Source organism: Silene latifolia, chromosome 11 (assembly GCF_048544455.1).
Source record: "Silene latifolia isolate original U9 population chromosome 11, ASM4854445v1, whole genome shotgun sequence".
NCBI lineage: Eukaryota > Viridiplantae > Streptophyta > Magnoliopsida > Caryophyllales > Caryophyllaceae > Silene > Silene latifolia.
Genome location: NC_133536.1, coordinates 206,428,611 through 206,450,721, shown reverse-complemented (window position 1 = coordinate 206,450,721; position 22,111 = coordinate 206,428,611). Strand labels below are relative to the sequence as shown.

The 22,111-nt window shown below is 36.2% G+C and overlaps 2 protein-coding genes and 1 pseudogene across 2 annotated transcripts; 1 reads left to right on the top strand and 2 right to left on the bottom strand.

The window, feature by feature from the left end:
• Positions 1–3,124: 3,124 nt before the first annotated feature.
• On the top strand, positions 3,125–5,880 carry LOC141614760 (protein CHROMATIN REMODELING 24-like). The gene is made up of 5 exons (XM_074433505.1): positions 3,125–3,364; positions 3,778–3,849; positions 3,930–4,010; positions 4,153–4,223; positions 5,856–5,880. Exons 1-5 carry the CDS (start codon positions 3,125–3,127, stop codon positions 5,878–5,880), a joined length of 489 nt encoding a protein of 162 aa, XP_074289606.1.
• A 1,661-nt stretch (positions 5,881–7,541) lies between these two features.
• Positions 7,542–10,568, bottom strand: LOC141612463 (glucan endo-1,3-beta-D-glucosidase). Its single transcript, XM_074431243.1, has one exon. The coding sequence runs from the start codon at positions 10,139–10,141 to the stop codon at positions 7,898–7,900; it is 2,244 nt and encodes a 747-aa protein (XP_074287344.1). The 5' UTR covers positions 10,142–10,568; the 3' UTR covers positions 7,542–7,897.
• A 7,680-nt stretch (positions 10,569–18,248) lies between these two features.
• On the bottom strand, positions 18,249–21,766 carry LOC141614759 (protein trichome birefringence-like 19; annotated as a pseudogene).
• Between the last annotated feature and the right edge of the window lie 345 nt (positions 21,767–22,111).

Genomic DNA, 22,111 nt, shown 5'->3' with positions numbered 1-22,111 from the left:
CAGCTACCAGGGTAATGACGTATGCATATTTATGTACTTTTTGACTATTTATGCGATACATATTCATTTGTTTAATTATATCATGTTCTTGTAGGAGCTAACAAGTCTTATTAGGCCTTATTCCTTCGATGGATGAAGGATAAAGTGTTCTCTAATGACAAATCAGTACCTGAAAGGGTTGGATTGGAAGCGTGGATTAAGTTTACCAAACTACAGGTAAGGCTAAGGCTTCTTTGTGAGAATTTTATTAATGATTCTAGGTTCTTAGAATTGGTCGGCTTATTATCTAATGTTGTCTTTCTTCTGTTGTTTGTTGTTTGTTTCAGAAACAACTTTACGAAAAATTTCTCAACACACGTGAACTATCCAATATAGCTTGCAAATACTTTATACATTTGCCACAGTCACGTATGTATTTGCAGACTATGTACTTTTTTTTGTCTATATCTTAACTCTTTCTTTACCTGCTCTATAAGAACTTTAGGTCTTGGTACACTAAGACTCAAACCTATATATGAGGGCCTGAATGCTGGCCCGAGTTCGAATTGAGCTTGTTTCGTCTTTATATTATTTTCATTTTCTCACATTGAATCTAACTAAATATTAATATTTTTAAATAACAAATAAGATATCCCAAGTGTTTGTAAAAATAACTTGTGAATCTATCTGGGGGCTTTGTCCCTGAATAGAGAAGGTAGCCATTTAATTTCCTCTCCAAAGACAGGTTGAAGAAGAATGTCCCTCATTTCATCAACTGTCCTCGCTGAACAGTAGGGAAGTGCACAGGAGTTACCTCCGTATTACACCCTAAGATATCTTTGAAGAATACTTCAAAAGCATCATTAATTTCTTGTGCATGCTTGTGCACTTTACCATCACTGCCTGAACCACCTTATTTTTGCTTCTTCTCTGCTTAATACTATGATGAAAGTATGCAGTAAACCATTCAGCCTTATATAGAAATTGATGCTTGGCCTTTAAAATAATAAACGATAATCTTTTGAGATGGTTCTCTCAGTCTCAATCAGCACAGGATCCATAGGCTTATAAGTTTCCTCTGAATATCCTTTAATACCTCAGAAGTAATGTTTTTATTATTCTCCACGTCATCAAAGGTAGATCTATTCAAAGCTCTCAAACCCTGTTTCAGCTTCTTCAATTTTATACCACCTGGTACATTTTGGTTCCAGAAATGTTTGTGTCCCAATGCTCCCTGACTAATGCTTTAAAATTCTTATCCAAGGACCACATGTTGAATAATTTGAAAGAATACTTCTTCTCTGAACCTCCACCTCCATTTGAACAATACAAGGGCAATGATCAAAGTTGTCCTATGGCATGAAGTGAGCAAAAGCCTCAAGATAGGCTTCCAACCATTCAGCCATTATAAGCAGCCTGTCTATTCTACTATAGACCCTAGTATCCACACCATGTTTACTAATCCAGGTGAAAAAATTCCTAATTGCCTTGGTGTCTTGAACCTGACAATGATCTATACACTGCTTGAAATAGGCAATATCTGCATTGGTAACCTCGGAACCTATGCAGTGAGGACATTGTTAAAGTCTCCTCTAATCGCCGAACCTCATTTATAGCAGCATTATATGTACCAGAGAATCCCATAATTCCATTCTTTTAACAAGTTTATTAAAACCATAAACTACAGTTAACCAAAAAACCTTTTTATTTTATCAAAAACCTTTGAGTGAATAGTTTGATTGGTAATGTCTTTGATGTCTACCTCAAAAATTTTGGGATTCCTATCTCTTTTCTGTCTCGTACTATTTGTGCAAATAGACCAATTAGCACAAATATTATTTCTAATACCATTCCATCTAACACTATTAACTTTAGTTTCTACTAAACCACTAAGTCTCCTTCTGTTTATTAAGGCTATTTAACCCTCTAATATTCCAAAAACCAATATTATCCATGTTCAATTTCAGTTGTCCCCTCTGGACCTCTCCCTTTATCAACTGAATTCTCTTTGTTCAACTTTTATCTATTTCCTCCTTTAACCACAGAAACGGATTTTTATATTGCAGTGGTAAGAGCATCCATAAATGTCAGTTTGGCACCCTTTGAGAACCCTCCATAAAAATCTTGAGTATTCATCCTAGATTTAATTATGGTTGGTGTAGAAGCAACACTAGAGGCTATAGGAATAGAATCTTTAGGAGCAGCCATCTCAACTTAGACAAGCTTAACTACACCTTGCTTAGATCACCAAACCTGCTTCACAGTTGGTTTAATGACACCCTCATTCTTCTAGCAGACAAGTGTAGAGTGAACTATCCCTTTGCATTTTTTACAGATAATTAGCAACCAGTCATATAATACAGTAACATGTCGCATTTTCCCCTTCTCGTCCTTGAAATCAATGGATTCCGGGAACTTCTGATTCAGCTTAACTTTAACCATAATCTTAGTATAATTCAACAGGGTTTTATTGTTTGTGAGTTCTTCACACCGTAAAAACTCACCAACAGAGCTCACAATCTTCCTTAAAGCCCCTTGACCCCCAAACTTTAGCTCTAAACCTTTCAGCTTAATCCATATCGGAACTGATTCAACCTCATGTTTGATAAGTTCTACCTCAGGCGCCCATTCATTAACAATGACCGGTTTATTATCAAACATAATTTAATCAGAATTTATAAGTCATGTTGAACTTTCTCAAGGGATTTAAATCTCACAATGAATATTCCGTTAGGCATAAATGAGATTTTGTCAACCTCAAATTGTTTCCAAACCCTATTGATAAAACCAGATACCACCATCCATGGTGGATTAACTCTTAATATGTAAAAATAGACAAAAATTTTCCAATAGGCAATTTCACTCGCAACATCATCAGGGAAAAGTTAGAATCAATAACTTCTGTTCAGGCTTTTGTGCAGAATTGTTCACTTCCTTCCAGTTTTTGCTATGAATCACCTTCATCCACGTACCATCTTCATTCTGATAAAGATGTTAATGCATCATTCAACGAAAAATCATCTAGTATTTCTTCCTCCACAAGTTTAGGAATATTTTGTTTATTATTTGATTTATTGAAATGTTTTTTATTTCTGAGATTTAGCCCTTGCAACAATCTAACAATAAAATGTACTTATTAAAGATTATGAGAAAAATATGTAACGATCCATATTGCTTGGAAAGTGGAGGAGCAGATGAAGATGAAGAGGACTCAATCTGTGAAGAAGGTGGAGGAGCAGATGAAGATGAAGACGATCCAATCTGTGAAGAAGGCAGTGCAAAGGAAATGACAGTTAAACTAGCTAACCCGGTAGGAAATTTTCGGAAGAGAAATGATAATAATGATAAATTGTCTTGCAAGATATTATTTATATCATCTTTGTTGGTTAGTGGATATGTCTTATTTTGGCTTTGTTTATTATTTATAGACTCTTTGTTTGGGAGGGGAAATGAAACGAGAGATTGTTTATTATTTATAGACCCTTTGTTTGGAAGGGGAAATGAAGCGAGAGATTAATCCCTCCAAATCATTTTTATTTTGCCTCGACCCAAACCTTATTTTGCTTACCAAACAAAGGATCATTTTGCTTACCAAACAAAAGCTAGTTTTCTATAAAAACTCTTGTAGAAAATCTTAATTCCGAGGAAGTGCCTCGACTTGAACCTCATTTTTCTTACCAAATAAAGGAACAAAGGATCATTTTTATTTTGCCTCGACTCGAACCTCATTTTTCTTACCAAACAAATGATCATTTTGCTTACCAAACAAACACTAATTTTCTATGAAAACTCTTGTAGAAAATCTTAATTCCGAGGAAGCACACAGTTCTTGTATTTTCACAATCAGTGATTATGCTGGATCTCATCCAGGTTAGTTTTATTACAATTTAAATTTCATATGCTTGTTTTGTACAATGGTGGTAGTGTTGATGTTTATTCTTTTATCTTAGAAATCAGTTAAAGACCTTGGCTACACGTATCTCCGTATGGACGGCAAGACCAATGACACTGATAGACTAAAATTCATCAAGGTAAGTATTCAACTTTAACTCTCAATGAAAGTATGTTGGATAGAAGGAAATATTTCGTGATGGAGATAGATTGATTTGTTTGATTGATAATGAACAAGAATTTCAAGAAGGCAAGGCATCTGTCTTTCTGTTGACCTCTCAGGTTGGAGGCGTTGGGTTGACATTGACAAAAGCGGATCGTGTGATTATAGTAGACCCGTTTTGGAATCCTAGGTTAGTGTATATATACATATATTCCATAGTATTCTACAATTACCATGATTCTATTGATTGTGCCTTTCCATAATCTGATCATCGGATGAGAATGGGGCGGGTTAAATGCATGGTGAGGAGATATATTCCATAGTATTCTACAATCACCATGATTTTATTGATTGCAAATTTTTTATTATTTGTGAGAAACCTTGGCTATAATTCTTTAAAAAGATATGATAAAGATTTCTTTCAAAGAGTAGTAGCAGACTAGCAGTAATAGAACTCTTTATCCTAACAAGGATAGTACTCCATATTACAAGGATAGTACTCCGTATTAATCAGTATTTAAAAGGATGATTATTGAACTATTGTATATTTTAGTAAGTAGTTTCTAAAACTTGGAATCTTGTCCCTTCAAAAAAAATTGGAATATTTAATATCGCTCGAAATCTCTTTGTCACTAAAAGCACTCAAAGTTGTTTGCGGTTGTTCGATATTTTGTATAATCTCTCATGATAAATCACTAAGCACAAATGCTGAAATTATTTCCAAATGCATTGGACTCAAATTATGTTCTCGGTAAACTAATAATAATAATAATAATAATAATAATAATAATAATAATAATAATAATAATAATAATAATAATAATAATAATAATAATAATAATAATAATAATAATAATAATAATAATAATAAGGAGGAGGTGGGGCCCAGATTATCTTTCGGCTTCCCACCAATTTCATGTAAACTTCTATTTTTCTATCTATGAAAACTGCGCGCATCCCTTTTTTTTAAAAAAAAAAAAAAAAAAAAAAAAATAATAATAATAATAATAATAATAATAATAAAAAATAATAATAATAATAATAATTTTTTTATTTTAAAAAAATAATAATAACAATAATAAACATGATAAGATTACAAAATCCTTTAAATTAAATAAGATGGGTAAATTATCTATTTTTTTAAAAAAAATTAGTTATAACAGCTGACATGAATCATCATATGAAACCTACCGAGGCATTCAATAGGGCTCAATAAGATATGGAAATTTTGTTAGCATCAATGTATACTACAAGTTGTATGTTCATTTAATATGCTCTAACTTTAGTGTCTAGTAAGATTTGGAGTATCTAATATTACTTCAAAATTGCTCTTAAAAGTTGGGTTCTCTAATTTAACTCCTAAAACGAAGTTATTTAAAGTCGGCTAATTGATAAACTAAAACAAAGTATAAGAGTTTAGCTAAGCATGACTCGACTCTGGACGAAATTTGGTCTTGGAGAGTAGTTATCATTTAAGACTACATGCATGTAGATCTTACAAAGCCTATGTATAATCTCATAAAATTTGGTCATCATATTAAGCTCAATCGAGCCACAATAAAGCCTTGATTGACAGAATTTATATCCTTAAGGACATGTTGACTTTGAGCGGTTTTAACCCCTATTAGCTCTAACACACCAAACCAGTGCTAATTTTAGTTGCTATTGACATGGTTTAGTTGTGAACCTCAATAATGAACATAGTTTTACATTCTAACCACCAAATCTTTAAACGCGCTAAAATTCCTCGCAAACCACTCATCATAAAAGTCAAAAAAAATAAACATCTGGCTTTATTAAGCTTTTGTTATTGTTGTTCCAGTGCAAATAAGATATGTGGCTTTTGAGAGTATAACAATTAACTCGGGGGTACGAAGTAATAAGATAATTTAGGTAAAGACATGAATGTTAAAATCCCTAAAGTAAATCAAATTATCAATTTAAGCGTAATGCATAAATCAAAAGTACTACTCAATATTAGGGACACATAAATTTGAAAAATAAACTGTGACTATTTGATTGCAGTAATTACTAATTAGAGACATTATTTACACAAACCGTGAAGCATAACTATTTTCAAATCTTATCCATTTCAGTAGATGATTTTTTGTAAAATTCATTATTCTTCCTAAATTATTCTTCAAATTATTCTTCCTAAATTATTCTTCAAATTATTCTTCCTAAATTATTCTTCCCAGATGGTGTTTTGGTTGTGATGACGGTTTGTACCAAGAGGGTAGTGGCCAAGACGGGTTGGCTATAATTTTGGACTTTTGGTAGTGATAGTCGATAGGACGGTGACCAAAATAGATGGTGGGTTGGATGTAATTCTAGGTTGACAGCGAAAGGGGATTGTATGTGTAGGCTAAGCGAAATCGGGTTTTAGGTGGGTGGTCTGGCCTAAGGATCTACTCGAATAATCTAAACTATTGCATCAATTAGCTTGTATTGAACTCATAAACTGATAAGCTTAAGGTAATTAGGTTGTGAATCCCTATTTTCAAGGCAATGGAAATGAGAAAGCTCGTACTAATAATCTACATCAAAGAAGAGATAAATAGATTAAAAAAAAAAGATAAGTGACCATATGAATTTCTAGTTACCTTTTCATGCAAACTCCACGTGAATAGTTTCCATATCGCCGTTAGTCCAAAGAGCATCCTATTCTTCTATTGTTCACTTTTTAAGTGACCTTTTTTATTGACGGGGAGCACAAGAGAAAATAGATGCGCGCTTTGGAGTCCATGCCTATGTTATTATGTTAGTTTGGTTATGTTAGTTTTCATTAACGAAGGGGTAAAAAAACCAATATATAACTAGTGTAACACCCGTGAAAATTCCCGGGATTGTTTTTTAGTATTTTAAATAAAATTTATTTATTATAATTGTAAAATGAATGTATATCTAATTAAGGCAAATTTAACAAAAATAACCCAATTTTCATTTATTCTTTCGAAAATAACTCAACGATGACAGTAATAATCCGACTTTTATACTTATTTAAAATGACACATAAAACGCTGGAGGAAAAATCTTAAGTCTATTGTAAAACCGATTTAACAATAAAACCAATTTAAAAAGTACCTTAATGTCCTCCTTACCCAAGCATGATAAGTAGTGGGAGATTATTTTATTGGGGTCAATTAGGTAAATTAATCTATTATCTTACAATAACATTTGTGTGCAACCGTTTTACCTCTTCAAAGTATACTGTAGCAAATGGAACTTGCAGCAACTCTCAATACTAAAATACAGTACAAGCAGTGGTCCTTATATGAGACCGTCTCGCATGTGAGACTAATCCAAATCCATCTACATTCCTCCATCACATTATAGGGATAACGGGTATGTCTTACATGTAAAGCCATCTCATATAATACGGCAAACATTAAACTCCAGAAATTACGAGCACAAAACATTCAGAACAGTATGTCTGTCGCAAAATGAGATTCTGGTAATCGACATGGTTAAGTAAGACGGGAGTGAAGGACACGATACAAATGCTTATACGACTAACTGAAAATAAATAGGGAAATTTATTGATATATCAAACATAACTCAGAATGTATGTCTCTCGGAATATTTACAGAAGTAGCTGAGAAACCAAACCATGCAGCACAATACAGGTTGCTGAAATAAATACAAGCAGTGATCCTTATATGAGACGGTCTCACAAGCGAGACTAATCCAAATCCTTCTATATTCCTCGATTAAATTATAGGGATAATGGGTTAGTCTAACAAGTAAAGACATCTCAATTACAGAACATGTTTTTTTTTTTTTTTTACGAAAAACAAGATAAGATTGAAGAGTGTCCATGCAAATCTGAAATTCACAACAAACCGGAGTTTGCAGATACTGAAATCAATGGCAATAGTGGCCATACCAAGAGTGACCTCCTGGTCCATAACGGCATTCTTCATCATCACCTCTGCTATGAATCCACCATAGAAGATTCGAGAGGGAATTACCATCATCGAACCCCTTCAAGTTTCTAATCTTATTTAGGGCACTATCTTTATCATACAGTCCCTCCAAGGTGTAAACAAATCCCTTCCAACCTTCACCCACCCCCTCTCGGCTCAAAGCCGGCATTGTCCAATTCACAAGATCCTTGACAAATCCGGTATCAGGAAACAAGGCCTCAGTGATTGGCAATATGGGTAAAACTTGAATCCCGAGCCTACATTCTTTCCAGTCGGGTGGGGCAAACCAAAGTCCGCTATCCCTTTTGTTTCCCCAAAGAACACCCACCATCTTGTTTTGTCTACTAAAGTCATCCTCATACATACCCTCACCTTCCCTCACATGCCACCAAGTTTGGGCCGCTTGCATCTCAATTGCTGCAAGTGTTGAACCGACAGCAACTAGATGCGTATCCCCATAAGCAAGCCCCATTAAAGCGGCTGAATAGTAACCATTTACCGCCTCACTCGTACTTTCCTGATTCCTCCCATCAGCAAATTCAGTCAACCCACTAGCCCAAGAGTGAAGTTTATACATATCAAAACATCTTAACCTGGTGTAACTCGAGTTAGCCCGTTTCCCCAAATTCATGAAATCCGCCATCAATGAATAAGCCTGAGGCCTATACTTCCTCCCCCAAGCGGGATCAATCTTAGCTAGTACCGCAATGCCATACAGGAAGTAACCTAAATGGTAATGATGATCATTATAAACCCCAAACCCGAAATCAGCTCCTGAATCAGTAGCTCCTTGTTTAGTCACTATCCCACCCCATTTCCCGTCATATAAAAACCCGTTTCCATTAAAAGTCCCATCTAACCAAGGCTGAATTGCATCCCTTAAGAACTTCCTAACAACAGGAATAGCATCACTATAACAAACCTCCTCAGCAATCAAAGCCATCCTAGCAGCTCTAGCAATCAATTTCCCATAAAAATATGATGAAGTGGTAGAAATAGACGCGGCATCCAAACTCGCAACATCCTTACTCAAAGCAGACACAATTTCATCATATGCATCCTCCCTAACCCCTTTATTAGAATGCCAAGTAATTGAAACAGGATCAGTCCTCAATGACCATGAATCCCCAACAACACCCACAAGATCCCCATCAATACTCTTATACTTAAATTCATCCAAAACAACCACATTATTTCCGTCATCATTTGACAACAATTTTAAATGCAATGGATGAGCAAGCATCAACAAATCACCCCACCCTCTCTTTTCAAACTTATAATCCACACCAAATGGCTTACACAATACTGCATTACCACTAACAGGATAACATGAACTAAATCTATCAAGAATTGGCTCATAATTACCATCTGAATTGGGTATAACTGCAACCCTAATAATCCCACAAAATGCATCAGAACTAATATTAGACAAATCATGGGTAAAATTAATAGGTGAAGAAGCATAAATTACCCAAGTTTGACCATTATTTAACTTAACAACATACTTAGTATTAGTAACATTAGCAGTAATTGATAAAATTGCATGAATAGTTGAAATGGTAAAACTAGTTTTACCACATGGAACAACACAGGTAATAAAAGGGCTTCCTCTAACTAAGAAAAACCGTAAATTTACTGCAGGGAAATCAACAGTAACACTAAGATCACTAAAGTTTGAAACTTTATGCGATTTGCGATTAGGGTCATCGAAATTGGATCCAGTAATGGTGAAATCAGGGTTAAAAACTTGGTAAATGAAAGAAGAATTAGCAAATCGAGTTGGGTATGAAACCGAAAGCGAAGAATTTGAGAGACGGATGAGATATGGGTGGATGTATTCAGGTTGATCACCATTTTTGAGCACAAAGTTTTGAAAAAATGAGTTTGTTGGTAATGGTGAAGAGAGTAATTCAGGGGTAAAATGGGAAGAAGGGTCTGGTAATACTGTTGAGTTTGTTGCAGGGAAACGGAATGGGGAAGGGTATGATGGTCTCATTCTTTGTTGTTGTCGTGGATATGGTGGGTTTTGGGGTGGAAGTAGTGGAAAAAATGGAGGGATGTTGTTATTGTTGTTGTATGATGATGAAGGAGGAGGAAGAGGTTGAATTGGAAAAGTTCTTGGTTTTTGGAAGGGTCTTGTGATTAAGGAAGTGATCTTTCCTTTGGCTTTCTTAAGTACCATTATTCGAGATAAGACGATTTTATACAAATTTATTGTAAAACGATTTCTCTTAAATACTATTTTAATTAGTAATAGAGTTGTGTTTAGATCAGTTGTATATTAATATAAACCGTTTTATACAAGACTAGTTGTTGTTTGAAAGGGATTAAATTAATGATTAATGATATAATTAAATTGATGATGTGATTATTAAATTGTGTAGGGTAGGTGGGAATAAATTAATGGGTTTGGAGATTGTGGTAGTTATTATTGCCTTAGGAGGTAAGAGATGTAGGAAGGTGGTTTAGGAAGGGGAGAAAGTTGACTAATATTTTGGAGGGATGTAGAAAGGGTAGATTCAAAGTTATGTTAACATGTACATTATGGTAAAGGTTTTGTGTGTGTGAATTTGGGATATTGAGGAGTGTGAAATGGGTAAAAGGGTGTTTGAGTCCATGGTGTCAAGCAAGGTATAATGGAGGGGGATAAACTTGAAAGCAAGGTGAAGTTTGTACATGTGTTTTAACTACGATTATTTAAAGTTGGTTATGGATCATGATACGAAAATTGCGCGGAAGCGGTTTCAAAGAATAACGAACAATAATTAAAAAGGGATATTTGCTTCGAAATCTGTCTTGAAATCGAAACAATGGGATATTTGCGCGATCTAGACCTATAGATCGAACAATGGTGATTGAATCGCAAGACCTATTGCTATCAATCGGGTTAGAGTCTGAAAACGCGTCAAACAATAACAAAGCTTGGAACGAACGCGTCGATCCGAAATTCACAATTGCACGCAGCAAAGCAAAGTTCTGTTTTTTTTATTATTATTATTAATTCTCAATCTGTGTGATAAACAATACATTAGACCTCCTTATATAGGAGTTAGAAACCAACCTAGTTAACCTAAAACACAATCTGAAACTTACCTAAAACCGTCTTGCCCTATTCTGTTAACTAGTAAATAAAATAAACTAATAATAATCTCTAATTAGGAAATAAACTAGTCCTAATAATTTATGGAAAACCTTTATTTTGTATCATACTCCCTCTCTTCAAAAGAATCGTCCCGATTCTTAGAACCATGGAATCCACCGGGATCGAATACAATCCTAGCAAATTCAGATGCAAAATTGACTAAGAACATGAAGTTATTCGTGAAAATCATTGCTCTCCTTTTCAGCTTGTCATCTTCAATGCAGCCTTCAAGCTTATCCATCTTTTCCCATATGAGTTCGTGCCTTCCACCCCACCACCCTCCTTGCACGACACCAAGCTTTAATCCTTTTGAATCACCTATGTCAATTACAGGGAATCTGGTTCATAAAATAATTATGCCCATCAGCATTACCAAATAATTTTCCATTGACACACTTATTAACTAGATCTTGTTCTTGAAAAATAACATCAGCATTAACCTCAATTGTCTCTTTATCATTATAATCATCAAAAATAGGAGGCAATTTCGGATCAAACTGAACATTCTCCTCATAGAACCTTTCAAACGAGAACACCGCCGACATATTTTTTTTTCAGTTCTTTTTTTCGCGGATGAACAGTACCGCGTCGTGAACAGTAATTTATAAACTTTCGTTAATTCGCGGAAGCCAACCAACACACCTTAGCCACAATAACACCAACAACAACACAACACCAGCAGTTCCAGCAATTAACGGAACCATTAACAATGGGTTGAAGGTCGAATACGAAATTAACACGAGATGAAAACAGCAATAAGTAACACAAGAATAACGAATCAATAACAGAGAACAACGAACCGGATATTTGCTTGGATTAGACCTATAATCCAACCAATGGTGATCGATGTTGCAAGACCTATTGCTAGTCGATCTAGTTTAAGCCTGAAAACGCGCGTCGACGAAAACCGGGTTTGGAACGAACGCGTCGAACCGAGGTGTTTACACAAACTTGTAAACGTGAAAGCTTCAGCTTTTATTTCTTGAATCAAAAACGTGAATTAAAGAATACAAATAGAGTCCTATTTATAAAACAAGCAAACCGTCCTAATGGCTGCTAAACACTTCCCTAAACCTTTCCTAAACCAACTAGAACAATATTGCCTTATTCTATTATTATGAGATAAATAAACTTCCTTATTCTAAACTTAGGAAATAAACTAATAAGCTGAAATATTAAACTTGCTTATTCTAAATAATAATATTCTAGTAATAATAAAATTAGCTAAACTCGAGTTATTACGTTTCCATGAGCTGCAATGTCCCAATTTTAGCTTGGCAAGCTACTCCGTCTACTACCTCATTTAAGCTTTTTATTTTTGGATCATCCCCTCCCCCTTGGAAGAGAATTGACCTCAATTCTTGTAGCATTGCTTCTCCGGGATCAAAGTTGAACACGACAAGCAAGATAGCGAAAATGATGATGAACAAGAGTTTTCGTTGCCGTACTTTCATCATGTCCTTGTGCCATCCACCCCACCTCCCTCCGTGCACAAGCATAAGCGATTTACCACGAGTTTCTTTGCTGAACCAACGATACAAACTCGACCATGTCTGCAAAATTGCAGCATGCGATTGTACCTGTAAATCAATCAAATAGCTGCTGGATGTAACTCGTACTCCACAAGGCTTGAAAGTATTCCCACTTGGATTAACAAACCTCTCGAATTTCGGGTCAGAATCGAACGAAACACACAGGTCATTAACATTGGGACCGAAATGAAACTCACAACCCGTACCACATGCCTCCTCAACTCCATAGTTATCAAATATTGGAGGACGATTCAAGTCCAACGCATAACCGTCATTGAAGTCAGAACGTTTCTCACCTTCATATACCTCCAATCGACTCGTGTAAGCAATAGCAAACATAGACAATTTTGGACTCTTACCATGACCAGAATGCAATGCTTGGACAGCCTTTGTTGTCATAGGCTTCAACACAACCATCTTCCCATTAGAATTCAGCACATACTCATTGCTCCTTCCCCGATGCTCCACATCCCGATCATATTGCCAAGGACGCCCTAGCAATATATGACAAGCATCCATTGGAAGCACGTCACACAAAATCTCATCACTATAGGAGCCCATGGCCAATCCTACTCGAACCTGTTTCGAAACCTTAACCTTCTTACCATCATCCAACCAATGCAATGAATAAGGCTTAGGATGAGCCATTGTCTCCAGACCAAGCTTAGACACCATCTCACTTGATGCTACATTTGTGCAACTTCCACCATCAATAATCAAGCTACACCATTTGTCTTGAACTTGGCACTTAGTATGGAAGATTAGATCTCGTTGCTCCAAGTTTTCCGGTGCTGAATTAGTTTGCAAAGAGCGAATAACCAATGTATCATACATAGGTGCAATGTAAACCTCCTCGGCCTCGGCCAGTTTATTCTCCTCCTTGGCTTCATTGAGATTAAATACTCCTCCCAAAGTCTCATCTTCTTCATTAAGTAACTCGTCCCGAACAGCTACTGCTGCCCTCAACGCTATGTTACGTTTATTTGGGCAAGCATTCTGATAATGTCCAAATCCCTGACATTTAAAGCACCGGACTTTCATTACATTCTGCTCCTTAGAATTTGCAGCGGTTTTAGACACCGTAGGAGCTGTACTAGGCGTTAAAACAGGAGTAAAAACTGTGTTAGCATTAGAACTCGAACTACCTGTTTCCAACACGTCAGTTTTAGCCCAAGTTGAGGCTTTATTCGAATCATTAGACCCGTATCTAGTCCTGCCCTGAGCTTCAACTTTCAGACTTAAGCTACAAAGTGTGTCGAAATCAGAATACTGTTGTAGCTCAACTGTATCAGCTATACCCCGCTTAAGGCCACGCAAAAATCTAGCCATCTTTTGTTCTTCGGGCTCTTCTACTTCACCCATTAACGATAATTTCTCAAATTCGTCAATGTACTCGCTAACATTCAGTTTTCCTTGCATCAAATCAGAAATTTTCCGATACAAAGACAGTTTATATGTCGAAGGCACATACCTCTTTCGCAATTTGCCTTTCAAAGACTCCCAGGAAGTGATTTTTCCTTTTCCAGCCCTAGTCCTCTTTACCTTCAAACTTTCGAACCATAAGGAAGCACTCTTATTCAACCTCAAGATTGCATACTTGCAGCGTTTCTCATCGTCGAGATCCTTGAAATCAAACATGCGATCAATTTTACGCTCCCAATCCAAATAGTCTTCAGGATCAGTTCCACCAACAAATTCCGGCAACTCCGTGATTTTGAACTCATCCACGGGCTTCTGTCTCGGTCCACTTCTGGGTCCCGTTGGCCTATTACGTAGGTAATCTCGTACTTCAGCCAGTATGGTGTCATCATCGAGCTCAGCCATCGAAATAGAATCTGTAACCTATGCTCTGATTACCACTAATGATACGAAAGTTACGCGGAAGCGGTTTCAAAGAATAACGAACAATAATTAAAAAGGGATATTTTCTTCGAAATCTGTCTTGAAATCGAAACAATGGGATATTTGCGCGATCTAGACCTATAGATCGAACAATGGTGATTGAATCGCAAGACCTATTGCTATCAATCGGGTTAGAGTCTGAAAACGCGTCAAACAATAACAAAGCTTGGAACGAACGCGTCGATCCGAAATTCACAATTGCACGCAGCAAAGCAAAGTTCTGTTTTTTTTTTTATTATTAATTCTCAATCTGTGTGATAAACAATACATTAGACCTCCTTATATAGGAGTTAGAAACCAACCTAGCTAACCTAAAACACAATCTGAAACTTACCTAAAACCGTCTTGCCTTATTCTGTTAACTAGTAAATAAAATAAACTAATAATAATCTCTAATTAGGAAATAAACTAGTCCTAATAATTTATGGAAAACCTTTATTTTGTATCAGATCAGAACCGGATCATCTAATTCTAAAAAGGGGCATGTGAGGATGAGTTGATTCACGTCTGATCCTGACCTAACTTGAAGAAGGTTTAACGGTGAAGTGAGTGAGAACATAATTGTTTTAACATTTTAAAGAAAAAAAGGTAGGATTGGCAAAAAGTCAAGGCCAGATATAATGGAGGGCAAAGAGTCGTTGGTTATGTTAACATATACATTATGGTAAAGGTATTGTGGGTGTGAATTTGGAATATTGAGGAGTGTGAAATGGGTAAAAGAGTGTTTGAGTTATGGTGTCAAGCAAGGTATGATGGAGTTTGAAAGCAAGATGAAGTTTTTACATGTGTTTTAACTAAGATTATTCACAAGTTGGGGTAAAGCTGGTTATGGATCAAGACTGGATCATCTAATACTGAAAAGGAGTATCAGAGGTTGAGTTGATCCACGTCTGATTCTGACTTAACTCGAAGAAGGTTTAGCAGTGAAGTGGGTGGGAACATATTTATTTTAACCTTTTAGAGAGAAAAAAAAGTCGGATTGGCATAGAGCCGAGGTCAAGGCCGGATTTAGTGGAAGGTTAATGTGACACCCTCATTCATTGCGGAAAAGTAAACACGTAACTCTAGAATAAAACTGCATGGATATGTTTGTAATATGTTCATTTGGGTAAAAACCTGTAATTTTTAAAACCTGAACCTGTTATAAAAATATCCAAATGGGAAGGTGTCAAACATGCAAGGTCTAAAATAAATCTCATAAATAGAACATCGTTAAAGTCGCGAAACAAAGTTATACAACCCAAATATGAAAAAGGGAGACATATGTCCCTAAAAAGTATATGACATAAAAAGTGTTTAAGGGTCACAATAAAATAAAGCCAATCTAGGTCCCAAGGTTACTTTGCTCGCTAGCTCGTCCATGTACCCCATATATGCATCACCTACCTGTCAATCGCATTTTATACAAATAAGAAAGCCACAGTCAGTGGGGAGTAACTATAATACTACGGTTTTATGAGTCTCTGGGTACTCTATCGAGTAGGTCTTACTCTGTCGAGTAAGGGTGTTTTGCATTTTTTTAAAATAGTTTCTGACCTGTAGGGTACTCTATCAAGTAGCCTTAGGTACTCGATAGAGTAGCCGGGTACTCTATCGAGTAGCCTTAGGTACTCGATAGAGTAGCCGACACTCGATCGAGTATGTCAGTTACTCGATCGAGTAGCCGGTTTACGGGTGATGTTTTGTCGGGTTTTGTTAATAACACGAATTAATATATATAAATCTTTCCGTCATCTTTACAACACACTTTTACAAACCTAATCACATTGAAAAGAGATTCAAGTTACGTTCTTCGCATTCATCCGTGTTACTGACAAATCCCGGAGCTCGAGAGGTCGGATTCCATCGTTCTTTATACCTTTGTAATCCTTGTGTCGAGGTTAAGATCTACATACCAATTTTATAGTATTTCGTTAAGTTTCGTTAAACCCTAATTTTGGGATTGAGGGTTTTTGTTATGTTTCTTGATTGGTAACAATTGCATGATTATATGTTAGGAGGAGGATTCGTAGGAGAGGAATATTGATACAGATGTTGAGACCATCTGATTGTGTTGCTATTCCAGGTAGGGTTTTCCTACTCAGTATTACTTACATGATGTGTGGTGATTGTGCTGTAATTAGTGTGATTGATTGATTCAGACGGTTGTGCTTATACATTGTGGATTGATTCAGACGGTTGTTGATATTGTGATTGTGATTGTTTGTCTGTGGTTCTCGAGATGCGTTCTCGGCTGAGTGGAGTCACTTGCGGGAGTGGCTTCACGCCCTAGTTTCGCCCTCCGTGGAACCCGCTACGGGAGGGGATATGCACATTAATGGGACAGGGTTATCGCTCGGTATGATGAGCGGGGCTTAGGTGGGAACGGCTGCGGTCCCCCACTGGCAGGGCTGGTCCAGTGGACAGTCGGTGACGGAGATGGAGTGGAGTGCCTGATTGTGTATGATTGCTTGAGTTTGTGTTGGTTGTTGTCTTGTTGATATATAACTTGTTTAAATAGTCGACCCCGTTTAAATGTTTTAAAAATGTGGTGATCCATTCGGGGTGGTGAGCGATTATTGAGCGGTATGATATGATGCGTACGGGATAGCCGGGATGAGTCATCACGTTGCGCTTAGAAGTCTTCCATTTGTGTCGTCGACGATGTCTAGTAGCTTGATAGTTTTATCAGTAGACGGATTGAGTACTTTGTAATTCCTTTGACAGTTTTGGTTTGAGATATGTAATCACTTAAATTATATTTACTATTTAAATATGTTTCTTTATTGTCTTATGATTATCATTGCCTCGGGTAACCGAGATGGTAGTATCCTTATACCTGAGTGGTCCTGGTAAGGCACTTGGAGTATGGGGGTGTTACAGTAACTCCGAGTTTTCCCAACCACGAAATGTCATAATTAATATAACATGTAAACATAAGAATATGAATATGAATAACACATAGCCTTAGCATATAGAGGCTAGACAATCGTGCTTATCATGTGAACAACAATATAACAACACATAGTCCTAGCATGTGAATACTAGACCGACTCATACTACAGTATCATGTGAATCACATAACATCCAGGTATCCAAACTCTATCAATCATAGCCGGCTTGCATCTCACCTTCTATGATTCATAGAATCATCAAACAAGAAAGGAAAATATATCTAGAGACAGGCATAAGTTCTTAGGACGGTCAATAGTCACTCTGTAACTCGAATCTATACCACGAGGTAAGGTAAACACCCTAGTCCTAAACCTGCGCAGACCTAGCGACATGCGGAAAACTACCGCATCCAAGACCCATGATATCAACACATGAGTACCCCTAAGGAGTCCACCAAAGGGTTGGCTAGTACTTAAGCCGACCACATACTTCTAAGAGTACGTCAGGAGGTCATGCCCTAACTTGAATATAAACCCACCAAGCTAAGACACAAAGGCTATTAAGCCGCAAACATACACTCGTCAAAGACTATAATGGCCTATCTATGACGAAGGCCGAAATACTCACTTAGGACCTAGTCCCAGCTTGAATACTTTAGCCCACGCCACACAAGACAAGTAAATATATAATCATGTGTACTACAACAATGTGTGTCTATTATGTACAAAAATTTATACCAATTGACAATTGCAAACATTTCTTCAACATAAAACAAAATAAATATGCCTTGTACTTGTATTTCTATACCTTAATTTAAAGATCCAAAAAATACTAAGATTTCACCTTTCATTCCTTAGCATCTCGAGCAAGAAATCATTACAACTATCAATAGGCCCGGGTAAGCACCAATGTACACAATCGTTGGCCAATTTTCCATTATATTCGGCCGGTCGCCCGTATTTGCTTGGGTGCCCATCCGGCCTCATTAACATGACTCGGGTCATATCCATAAGTCGGAATTTAACACCACGTTGGTGGCCCAACTTTTGGGCCTCTTTCAATTCTTCCAATTGGGCTGTAAACATGTCCAAGTTCCACCCTTCCAATGTAACTTCACTGTTGTTACTGGGCCTTGTCCTTTGGCAATCTCCTTCTTTGTCCCAAGCCCCACCTTTAAATATAAAAAACAGGAGCAAGACTGTAATACTTTGTATTTTTATTTTAAAAAAAAAAAGATGAAAATTTAGGGGTGATACGAAGGCTCTTCGACACGAATTTTGTATAACATCACATTCATAACTATTTAATAATTGATCGCTCTTAACATAACTAAGGGTTATTCGTTCACTACATGTAACTCGTTCACTCTTCATTATAAAGCCGTTTCACGATAAATTATGTACACCGAAGCAATGTTGTTAGGATCGGGATCCTACTTTGGATCGATGGGCTTAGTAGGATCGAATCGGTAGGATCGGATCGTAGAATCGTAAGATCCTACAAATTAATTAAAATACATAATTGTATTATCAAAATATGTTCAAATCTCGTATTTAAATCTCAAAATACCATTATTTGAGCATGTGTCCATAAATTGTTCCCGTTTTTAGTAAATTTCTATCTTAAGAGTCATATATAAAATTCTGGTAACAGAAAAAATTGATATGTTAATAATGTCGATCGGATCGTATAATCGTGGGATCGTAAGATCGGGTTAAGATTCTACTTTAGACAAATTTGAGACAAGTTGAATCGTAAGATCCTACAAAATAAAGATTCTACCTAGGATCGGGATCGGTCTCCACTTTTTGCATCGTAGAATCGTAAGATCCTACGATCCGGATCGGGAGTTTAACAACAATGCACCGAAGACTTATATTACCTTCAAAATGCGAAGGAGCAAACGTTCGCAAAAACACGGTCCCTTTAAACCCTCCACTCTCCAAAATAGCCCGAAAGGCAGTCCGAAACGCGTTTCGGTACCCGAATATGAGGGAGTACTCCGTAAGATTTTCCTTGTCACAATAACGGCATCCCATGAAATGTCGGTCCATATAATATATCATGGGCCGGAAGAACCAGTGGCCTGCAGATATGATTATGTAGTCAAAATTATCAATTTGGGCCTTCCAGGCCTCATCTGCCTCGTCTAGATAAAGCCCATAGAAACTAACTCCTTTTTTTCCATTTGGATCATTATTTTGGGATTTTACCAAGTATGGACTCCATAGAATAGCTAGTGTGAAATTATAGGTCGGAAAATGCCATCGTTTGAAATCGTCGTCTTTTGCGTTCGATAAGACGTCGATCGGGTTCTCGACCTGTAATTTGTAGAGGATACAAACTTTACACAAATTGTTGTATAAGATGATTTTGTAAGTAAAACAACTTAATAATAACAATAAGCACGAATGGCCAAACTACTGATATTATATTTTCAATTTAATTATTTTCACAATCTGATATTTTACATTGATTACTGATATAGGTAGTCATCATAAATTACCAATTTTTCAAAATGAAGTTCTTCCCTAGGGTGAAATATTCTTATTGAGACAGTTATACTCGAACGGTGAAATGATCCTATAAAAAAGTTTTGGGAAGGTAAATTTAATACGATTATACTACAGATTTTATACTGTATCATTCAACTTGTTAAATGTCATCTCTGACTTTACAGTTAGCCTTGTATAAGACGGTTTTACACAAAAATAATGTAAACAAATCAAATACAACCATATTAATAGAATCCGTCTTACAATAAACTTTAATTGTGCTGTCGTGCTAACTTCAACTATTTATTGTAATAAATAACGAAATAAGTAAAACTTGCATGGTAAAAGTCGTCTCTGACTTAAACTTGAACGTGCAATCATTAATCATACAACAATCAGCACCAATTTAGGGCATGGGGGGCCCATCATATGCATTATTAGCTCGTTGTGTGACTCAATTGTGCACTAAAAAGTAACAACGACTAATCTCATGCCTTACCGACTCTAATTAGTATTAGTAAATTACCCCCAAAGTAAACGCTAAATGCCTTAAAGACTTAAAGTAACAAAAACTACAGCATATATTCTTAATTAACTTTTAATAAAGTGCATATATAAAGGAAATTATTCAATCGTCACGTACTATTTCCCTATCCGCTGTCCTCGACCATTTATTTACATTTGACAAAATAAACTTTCTTAAGGAATCACTTGTAACTATCAAGACTAAAGCTGAGTCAACATCGTCTACTAAGAACGAGCCAACAACAACAAACTGGAGTCCGTTCTTAGTAGACGATGTTGCCTCGGCTTTAGTATTGACATTAACGAACCAAACGACAAATAATCGAGACAAAAGGATTATATATTATTGGAAGATTGTGATGGGAGTAGGAGTATCATTTAAGTAAATCATCCAAGCATAGTACATTACCTACTACTACCAAATATAGTTAACCTTAATAGACTACAACTCTATTATTTACCTTTTATTGCCGACAATTAAGCTAGAGAATCATAGTACCAAACATACAAATTTAATAAGGTATATTATCATCTAGGTACTTATATAAGAAAATGAGACAGCTTAATCTATTTATACCCGATTATGCTACATATAACAAATAATGAAATTGAGATAGTGTTAATAAGTCATCTATTATATTGAGTATGGTTGTAGAAAGTGTAGTGTTAACGAGTACGATAAGTTGGTAAAATCATGAGCGCAATACACTCATGATTTGTTTCAAATCCTGTCAGCATTAAATCCGTTCTCATGAGTCCCGTTACACTAAAAAGGGATTAACGAGTAGGATAAATTGTGAACTCATCTTATTATTTCTCTATCTTTATATCACCTGTGACAACTTATCTGGTTGTGGATTAAATAGTCTCTTATATACCCACACTAAATAAAATTAACGTACGACTTACCTTAGACAAGAGACAAATCAAGGATTGCATATGATTCCTAGCCACATAATCTCGAAAAACGGGTACGGGTCAAATACGGGCAATTCACATTCATTGGGCCTCCATCTCCACTTCATGAACTCACTATCCGGTCTCTCATACTTCATGCAATTTTGGTGTTCTTGGATCAACCCACAAGTCTCATTTGTGTAATATGGACCCTCCGGATTCGGGACCCATTTACCCGTAAAAAGATCACAATTTGGACTTTTTATCGGGCCGGTTATATTTTGTTGGTCATTTATTGTATTTAAGTTAGTAATTGGCGCTTTTCTGAAGGGAGTTATTATTTTCGGTATCTGTATTAAAAATGTAGAGAAAAGAAATAATGGAACAATTATTTGTACAGCAAAATTTGCACTTATTTTCAGTTTTGATTGTTGCTCCATAGTTTTAGATTTGGAAAATGATTTGGCGACACCGGGTGTTACTCAAAGTGAGCGACACCCGGGATATTATTGTAACTTACTCATGTATTTTGTGTTCCCTCCATCAACATTCAAATTTTAAACTTATTGGTGGTAAAGGGTAGTTTAGGAAACTAACATTAGTTAGTTAATTTAAGATAATAATAATAAATTAAAAAAAAAATCCCTTCCAAAAAAAAAAAAAAAAAAATAATATTCATAACCAATTAATCGTTATTTGCGTACATGGAATACTCACGGTGCGGACCTAGGTGGGGGCGGGGAACGTGCCCCTGTAAACAATATAGAAATAAATATCTAATATAA

What these genes read in the sequence shown, in the direction of transcription:
- LOC141614760 (XM_074433505.1), top strand. Translation starts at nt 3,125, where the DNA reads ATGAGAAAAATATGTAACGATCCATATTGCTTGGAAAGTGGAGGAGCA. An exon ending in TATTTATATCATCTTTGTTG is followed by an intron (nt 3,365 to 3,777) that starts GTTAGTGGATAT and finishes AAACTCTTGTAG; the next exon opens with AAAATCTTAATTCCGAGGAA. An exon ending in GACCCGTTTTGGAATCCTAG is followed by an intron (nt 4,224 to 5,855) that starts GTTAGTGTATAT and finishes TTGTTGTTCCAG; the next exon opens with TGCAAATAAGATATGTGGCT.
- LOC141612463 (XM_074431243.1), bottom strand. Translation starts at nt 10,141, where the DNA reads ATGGTACTTAAGAAAGCCAAAGGAAAGATCACTTCCTTAATCACAAGA.